Here is an 8,899-nt window from a genome sequence, read left to right on the forward strand (position 1 = left end):
GTCGGGACAGAGGTGGTGGTCGGGACAGAGGTGGTGGTCGGGACTGTGGTCGATGCAGTAGTTGGTACTGTAGTCGAGACTGTGCTGGTAGTCGGGACTGATGTCGGTATAGTAGTCGAGGCTGTGGTGGATACAGTAGTTGGTACAGTAGTCGACACAGTAGTTGGTACAGTGGTCGATATAGTAGTTGATACAGTGGTAGATACAGTAGTTGGTATAGTAGTCGAGACTATGGTGGTCGTCGGGACTGTGGTGGTCGTCGGGACTGTGGTGGTCGTCGGGACTGTGGTGGTCGTCGGGACTGTGGTCGATACAGTAGTCGGTACAGTGGTCGGTACAGTGGTCGGTACAGTGGTCGGTACAGTGATGGATACAGTGGTGGATACGGTGGTGGATGTAGTGGTTGGTACAGTAGTCGGGACTATAGTGGTAGTCGGGACTGTGGTCGATATAGTAGTCGGTACAGTAGTCGGGACTGTAGTGGTAGTCGAGACTGTGGTCGATATAGTAGTGGAGGCTATGGTCGATACAGTAGTCGGTATAGTGGTCGATACAGTAGTTGGTACAGTGGTCGAGACTGTGCTGGTAGTCGGGACTGTAGTAGTAGTCGATATAGAGGTTGCCGGTAGTGTGGTTGTGGCTGTGGCTGTTGAGACTGAAGTAGTACTTCTGACTGTGCTGATACTTCCAGACGTAGACAACGTAGATGAAGTGATGATAATAACCTGACTCGTACTTGTTGAGGCTAGTGTTGTACCTCTGCTTGTCGTTGGGACTATCGTTGTGCCGCTGCTCGTCACCGAGGCTGAGGTAGTTGTACTGCCTGTCGTTGAGACCATGGATGAGCTGCTAGGTGTAGTTGGCACAGTAGAAGCTATGGTTGTGCTGCTGCTTGTTGCTGGGATAGTAGTCAGACTAGTGCTCGTTGAGACCATAGTCGTTCTGCTTGTCACCGAGGCTGTAGTCACTGTGCTGGTGGTAGTCGTGCTGCTGGTGGTAGTCATGCTGCTGGTGGTCGTCGTGCTGCTAGTGGCTATCGAGGCTGTAGTCACACTGTTGCTGGTGGTCGGCGTAGTACTACTAGTCGCCGTATTGCTGGTGGTCGCCGTATTGCTGGTGGTCGCCGTATTGCTGGTGGTCGCCGTGTTGCTGGTGGTTGTCGAGGCTGTAGTCACAGTGCTGCTGGTGGTCGCCGTGCTGCTGGTGGTTATCGAGGCTGTAGTCGCCGTGCCGCTGCTGGTGGCCGTGTTACTGGTGGTTGTTGAGGCTGTAGTCACAGTGCTGCTGCTGGTTGGCGTGCTACTGGTGGTCACCGAGGCTGTAGTCACTGTGCTGCTGGTGGTCGCCGTGTTGCTGGTGGTTGTCGAGGCTGTAGTCACTGTGCTGCTGGTGGTCGCCGTGCTGGTGCTGCTGGTCATCCTGCTAGCTGTCGTTGAGACACTGGCTGTGCTTGGTGTAACTGACCTGGTAGTCGGGTTACTGCTCGTAGTTGAGACCAGAGTTGACACATAGGTTGTACTGCTGCTCGTGGCTGAGCCTGTAGTCGGACTGCTGCTTGAAGTAGAGACAACGGTTGTACCACTGCTGGTAGCCGGAGCCGTCGAGGTGCTGCTTGATCGAGTGAACTGGGTAGTCGTGGTCGTGGTCATGGTCTTGCTGCTAGGCCCAGTTATCGTAGTTTGACTAGTGGGTTGCGTAGCCGTGCTTGTCGTCACCGAAATTGTAGTAGTGGCGGTTGTGCTCATTAGTGTAGATTGAGTGGTAGAGCTCGTGTCTACAGGGTGGCTCGTCGAACTCGTGGCAGCCTTGCGGGTGGACTGAGTCGTGGTGGTGCTTGCAGTAGATCTAGTGGTTGACTGAGTGAACGAGGTTCCGCCTGTAGATTGACTCGAGCTTGACTTGCTGGTGGATTCAGTTGCGGTAGTCCTGCCAGTCGATGGCGTGGTTGTTTGACTTGTCACTGGTACTGTTGGAGAGGTAGTGACCACGCTAGATGCAGTGGACGTTGAAGTAGATCCAGCCGGGGTCGTTGACACGGTGGACTGACTGGACGTCGTCGCCGTCACAGTTGAACTGGTAAAAGCAGAAGTGGTGGTCGACTTTGTCGTTCCACTTGTGTTAGTCGTGTCTAGGGTAGTGCTTGTCACACTGGAGGTCGTCACCACCGTAGTAACGACGGCGCTGGTAGTTGTCGGCTTCGTCGTGGTTACAACAGACGACGTTGTCGCTGTCGTGGCTGTCGTGACCTCCGTCGTCAACCCGCTGGAAGTGGTCACTGATGAAAAAGTCTTCTCAGTCGTTGAAGCCGTCATACTTGTACCAGATTGGCTGGTTATTACACCTGGGGTAGTCGAAGACCTGAAAGTAGTTTGGAAAGTTGTAGCCGTAGAGCTGGTGGCGGGTCTAGTAGTGGTTCCTGCAGAAGTCGTTGTCGACTGGGTGGTAGAACTCGTAGAAAGACTAGACGTCTGGGCGCTTGTACTTGTGGACATTGTTGTCTGCTGGGACGAAGTAGGTACTGTTGAAGTGCTTGGCTTGATGGATACGCTTGTAGACCTAGAAGTCGTCGTCTGAGTGGGCGTGCCTATCGACGTAGAGGTTGTACCGATGGGCACAGATGAAGTCGTTGGCGGCACTGAAGTAGTCGACTGGATTGTGGTAATCGATGTAGAGGATGTGCTGATCGGTGTAGAGCTTGCCGTCGAAACCGAAGTAGACGATTTAGTTGAAATGCTCGTCGATGTAGAAGTCGTCTCCGTGGATGAAGAGGAGACTAGCGAAGTGGCTGGCTTGGTTGTTGTGCTCGCTGACGTGAACGGTGAAGAGCTTGTCGTTAATATCGACGTGGTTGACTCGGTTGCTGTGCTGGTCGGCGCGGAGGTCGTACTTATCAACGTAGAGGTTGTGCTCGTTGGTGGAAAAAAGCTTGTCGTCGCCAGAGATGTCGTACTCGTTGATGTAGCGGTCGTTCCCGCTGACGAAGGAGCACTTGTCGTTACCCCCGAAGTGCTTGACTCGGTTGTCGTACTTGTTAACGTAGATGTAGTACTCGTTGGTGGAAAAGAGCTCGTCGTCGCCAGAGAGGTCGTAGTCGTTGATGTAGCGGTCGTTCCCGCCGACGAAGGAGCACTTGTCGTTGCACTTGTCGTTACCCCCGAAGTGCTCGACTCGGTTGTCGTACTTGTCAACGTAGATGTAGTACTCGTTGCTGGGAAAGAGCTCGTCGTCGCTACCGATATAGTCGACTCGGTTGTGATACTCGTAGATATAGGGGTTGTACTCGTCGTCAAGGAAGGGCTCGTCGTTGACAGCAAAGTGGTTGACTCGGTCACTATACTAGTCGATGACGAAGGACTTGTCGTCTCTGCAGAAGTAGTCGACTCAGTTGTCGGACTTGTCCAAACCGAAGTGGTGCTTATCGACGTCGACGTCGTAGTTATCGGCAGAGATGAGCTTGTCGTCTCTGCAGAAGTAGTTGACTCAATTGTCGGACTCGTCCAAACCGAAGTGGTGCTTGTCGACGTCAACGCCGACGTCGTAGTTATCGGCAGAGATGAGCTTGTCGTCTCTGCAGAAGTAGTTGACTCAGTTGTCACACTTGTCCAGACCGAAGTGGTGCTTGTCGACACAGACGTCGTAATTATCGGTATAGATGAGCTTGTCGTTTCTGTAGAAGTGACCGACTCAGTGGTGGTACTTATTGGACTTGAGGTTGTACTTGCTAAAGAGCTCGTCGATGTAGAAGTCGATGTTGAAGCCGAAGTGTCAGCTCGAGTTGTCGTGCTCGTGAGCGTAGACATCGTTGTGAGGCTTGTGGTGGGAGCTGTAGTTGCTATCGTGGTTTCTGATGAAGTTACTAACGGGCTGGTGGTGTAAGAAGCTGTTGAGGATGCTGTGAACGTTGTACCTGTGGAACTGATAGCCGTGCTGCTCGACTTGCTACCCTTGCTTGTGCTTGTGAACTTGATAGAAGGTGTAGTGGAGTGATAGGTCGAGAGTGTAGTGGCCTTCGTAGACGACGTGGACACCGCAATAGTTGATGTGGGCGGCCTAGTTGAGTGGCTACTGGCTGAAGCGGTAGTGACAATCGAAACTGAGCTTGACTTAGTGGTTGAAGTATGACCGCTCCAGACAGTTGTGGTAGTAGCAACTGAAGTGATCTCCGACTTTGAAGAATGCGTCGACGTTGAAGATTTGCCAGTGCTAGCGGTACTAGCCTTGTCTGTGGTGCTGACAGAAACCGATGGAGACAAAGTGACCGATGAAGTGCTGGTCTGAGTCCTTCCGCTGTGCGAGGTATTTGATTTACTGCTGGTAACGCCCGAGCTTGACGCAGATTTACTAGAAGTAATTGTTGTCGCTGTAGTGATTTGGGTCGATGCCGAAATGGTCGTTCCTGTTGTCGAGAACCTGGAAGACTTGCTCGTAATGACACTTTCCGTAGTGGTAGGCGTGCTTGATGTAGAAATTGCTGTGGTCGTAATTTCAGTTGAGCCTGTGTTTGACGAGGTTATGGTCCCTGAGGTTGTGATCGAAGGCGTTTGAGAGGGCGAGCTGGCTGATGTGGAAAGACTGATCGAGGTTGTTTTCAAAGAAGTCGTGTGTGACTTGCTGGATGATATGCCTGTAGTATACAATGTAGTCGACGTAGCAGAGGAAGTTATCGCGTTGGAAGTCGTCGAAGGTTTTGTAGTGCTTCCCGTGCTCGTCGAGGTCGAGGATGAGGACAGTTTCGTGGAGGAGCCCTCCACTGTGGTAGTCCGAGCACTGGACAAAGACGGTGTGCTCGTCGCGGGCGTCGAGGAGCTGGTCTTTGGAGTATTCGAGGTGGTGGCGGAGGATGGTTTCAACGTAGTACTTTGGCTCACTTTGCTGCTGAAAGTGGTTGAACTAGGTTGTCTGGTTGACCACGTAGATGGCTGGTTTGATATACTACTGCTCCATGTGCTGGATTCCGACATTGACGTCGTCACTTTCGTAGAAGTACCATGTGTGAAGCTGCCGGTCGAAGTTGTTACCGTTCCCGTTGAGCTGGTTTTAGTGCTGCTTGTATAACTCGTCGATGGTGTAACAGTGGGCGTCAGAGATACCGACGACGTAGTCTTGGAACCACTGGTTGGGACAACTGGAGTAGTCGAGACTGTGGGAATGGAGCTTACAGGCGTCGATACAGTGCTCTCAGAGGTGTGGGAAGACAACAGCGTAGTTATGCTGGTGCGAGAGTGTGGCCTGGTGGTCGAGATGGTTGTCTTACTCGTCCATGTTGTTGGGGTGATTGTTGTTGAATGCTTCTCTGTCTCGGAAGTACTCGGTGTGAAACTCTTGCTGGAAGAGTGAAAAACGATCGTTGTTGAGCCGGAGTTGCTGGATGTCTGTGTCGTTTTCGGAGTAGATGGTGATGAAATAGAAGTGGATTTGCTCGTGATCCCCGAAGATATTACTGTCATGGATGATGTCACTTTGGAAGTGCTCAGGCCCGGCGTCGGGGTTGTGCTTGTGGCAGGTGTTGTGTTCGCAGATGACGAGGCTGTATTGGAAGTGCTCTCCGCCGGCGTAGAGGTTGATGTACCGGATGACAGGCTACTCGACGGTGTACGGACATCAGATGTACTTATGCTCTTGCTTGTGGCAACTGTGCTTGTCACAGAGGAGGTCTTTGTCGAGACTGTCGAGGATCCCGAAGTGGACCTGGTCCTCGTGGCGAAGGTTGTGCTGGAAGTGAGTAAGGGGCGGCTTGAACTACTTGTGAACTCTCGTGAGGTTGACTTCGTGGACAAGACAGAACTTGTACCAGGGCTCAGGGAGTGACTAGAGGTAGTACTTAGGCCAGACGTCGAGTAAATTTTGCTCGACGTGGATGTGGTAGATGAGACCTGCAGCGTCGTTGTCACCCCACTGAAAGGACTAGTAACCGAAGTCGAAGATGCCCAGGATGTTGAGCTCTCGCTTGTCAGTGAAGAGCTTGTAGTTGAGACAAAAATTGGAGGGGTAAAGCTGCTACTGCCAGGGTGTGTACTTGTCGTCGAGCCGGTCTTGCTGTTTGAAGAGCTCACCAAGGAGGTCTCTGTGCTTGATGAAGTGCCAAGGCTAAAGGTTGAGGCAGTCTTGCTTGATGTAGTGGTCTTGGTGGAAGCGCTGACAGTTGAGCTTTTCATGGACGTTACCGTTCCGGTCGATTGCACATGGCTAGAGGATGTGCTCGCGGACAACGAGCTGCTTTTGCTTGAGTGAACAGAAGACGTGATTGGAGCATCTGTGCTCGTGGTAGTGGAGCTCGATACCGGGTTTGTAGAGCTTGTCGACACAGTAGAAGCCGACGATGTCTCTCTAGAGTGGCTGCTGGTCGCTAGCGATGAGCTAGGAATGCTCGAGCTCCTTTGACTTGAACTGGAGATAGAACCCGAGGTAGAGTGCTTGGTGGTTGAACTCGTAATCGTGGGAGATAATGTTGAAGCAGTACTGCTATGATGGCTTGTGCTCTGGGCCAGAGTAGTACTCGATACCGAGGATACCACTATGCTGGAAGTCGTGCTTGTAGCACTTGGAGACCTTACTGTGCTGGTTTCGGATGTATGGCCTGGGGATGTTGTTTGCTGAGTTGATGCCGTGCTCCGGATAGTAGACGACGCTGCTCGAGACGTTGTAGTGATCTCCTCCGACGTCGATTGAGTGGTCCGACTAGAGACAGTCGTCTCGGCAGTGGCTGAGGTGGAGGGCGCCGTCGCCGAGCCGGTGTATGAAGAGGAGGTGCTGTGAATTTCGGTTGCTGTACTTTGTAGGGATGTGCTGCTGCTGCTCTTTACAGACGTCACACCTGCAGAGGAGGAGGTCGTCAGTCTTACACTGCTTGTTGTTTCGACAGTGAAGTACGAGCTCGTGGTAGGCTCTCTAGACGCTGTAGTCGTTCTGCTAGACTCACTACTTGCCGAGTGCATGCTTGTTGGTAATGAAGTTACGCCGGTAGAAGACGATTGGATTGATTGTGAGGGAGTTGTTGAGTGCTTGCTCGATGTCCAGTCCTGCCAGCTAGTCTTCGTGGTCGTCGTTGGATGTTTGCTGGATGTTGTTGCCCTTGTAGAAAGAGCAGTACTTGAGCTAACTCTGTTTGAAGTGCTTGTTGTCTCTAAGGTTGTGGTCGAGAGAGTCTCAGAAGAAGTTCCCTCGCGAGTAGTTTGCGTGGTAAGGCTCTTGCTGGTCGAGGTTGATGTCGGAGGACCGGCCGTTGCCGTCTGTGATGGCACCGTGGTCTTAGACACAGACACTGTTGGTTTTTGGGTCGAGATGGATGAAGACCTAACACTCGCTGTGCTTGAGGTTGCCTTCGAAGACAAAGAGTAGCCCGAGCTCGTATGGGTTGAGCGAGACGATAATTCTGTGGCCCGAGATGAAGAGTGCTGGCTCGATGTCCAATCTTGCCATCTGGTCGTTGTGGTTGTGGCCAAAGGTCTTGTCGAAGACTGTGATGAATGGGGCTGGCTAGGCATTGACTGTGTGGTCGTTGCCGATGGTCGGGCCGAAGAGTGCATGCTCGATGTCCAATCTTGCCAACTGCGGGTCTTCGTGGTCGTCCCCGAAGGCTCCGTCGAGGACACGAAGTTGGATGACGAGTACTTGCTCGACGTCCAATCCTGCCCTGTGGTCTTTGTGGTGCCTGCAGAAGACTTTGCAGGGCTCGCGGAAGAAGATGATTTCTTGGAGGATGTCCAGTTCTGCCACTCGGTTCTTGTTGTCGTTGTGGAAGAACTTCGAGGCCCCAGAGAGCTGGACCGGGTGCTGAGTGCTTGGCTGGAGCTGGAAAGGCCATTGGTGTGTGAGGATACAGCGGAGCTGGTCGCACGTGAAGTCTTGCTGAAAGAGGTCGCTACACCGGTGGATGATGTCGATTCCTGGGAAGTCAGCCTTGTTGAAGATATCAGCAAACTGCTGCTCGTCACTGGCTGCACTGTTGTGGTTGGCTTGCCGGTTGAGGATAGTGAAAAGCCTGTAGAAGATGCACGTGTAGTCCTCGATGATGTGACCGTAGACAATGTAGACTTAGACGTCCAGTCCTGCCAACTGTTTTTCGTCGTCGCCGATACCTTGCTAGTCGTCTTCAACAGGGAAGTTGTCGATTCGATTGGGGATGATCCTGCCAGGATGCTGGTGGTGTGAGCTTGTGTAGTGGTGGTCGGAGCCTGTGTCGAGGGGTTTCCATGGCTCTGTGTTGTGGGAGCAGATGGCGATTGCTGACTTGTCCTCTGAGTGATAGGAGGCGCAGTCGATTTATCGGTGCTTCGAGTGGTGAGATCAGTAGTCCCTGCTTTCGAAGTCTGGCTCGTTTGCTGCCGGGTGCTTTGGGTAGTCGGCAAGGCTGTTGATGGCCTCTGGGTCGTCCATGTACCTTGAGTTGAGGGTCTGGTGCTTCGGCTTGTGACTGCGCCTGTCGATGGCCTGGGTCCAGACTGAGTTGTCCGTGGGGGAGGAAAGTGGCCATAGAGCTCAGCAGTGACTTGTTCGGTTTCGGTGCTGGCAGACGGCGTTTGGGTGGTTTGCGCGTTTTGAGGGTTATCATATTGAGTTTCACTAGTTTCTTGGTTTCCATTGCTACCAGTCTGTGCCTGGGTGGATTGAGCCACCTGAGTTTGCTCAATGTCCGTACTTGCGGTCTGGGCCTGAGAGGACCTAGCAGGTTGCGTCTGCTGATTCACAGTGCTAATCGTCTGGGGTTGTGTTTGTACTGTCTGTGTCTGTTGGGTCGCCTGGAACTGCTGAGTCTGCTGGGTCGCCTGGGTCTGTTGCGTCTGTTGAGTCTGTTGAGTCTGCTGAATGGCCTGGAACTGCCGAGTCTGCTGAGTCTCCTGGGCCTGTTGGGTCTCCTGGGCCTGTTGGGTCTGCTGAGTCTGCTGAGTCTGCTGAGTCT

The 8,899-nt window shown here is 52.7% G+C and overlaps 1 protein-coding gene across 1 annotated transcript; it reads right to left on the reverse strand.

The window, feature by feature from the left end:
- Positions 1-2,721: 2,721 nt before the first annotated feature.
- Positions 2,722-3,800, reverse strand: A1O3_06950 (uncharacterized protein; the record flags this gene model as incomplete). The annotated part of the gene is made up of 2 exons (XM_007737064.1): positions 2,722-3,336; positions 3,405-3,800. The coding sequence occupies 2 exons, from the start codon at positions 3,798-3,800 to the stop codon at positions 2,722-2,724; spliced, it is 1,011 nt and encodes a 336-aa protein (XP_007735254.1).
- Positions 3,801-8,899: the final 5,099 nt, after the last annotated feature.

Source organism: Capronia epimyces (assembly GCF_000585565.1).
Source record: "Capronia epimyces CBS 606.96 chromosome Unknown aczIQ-supercont1.6, whole genome shotgun sequence".
Classification (NCBI taxonomy): Eukaryota; Fungi; Ascomycota; class Eurotiomycetes; order Chaetothyriales; family Herpotrichiellaceae; genus Capronia; species Capronia epimyces.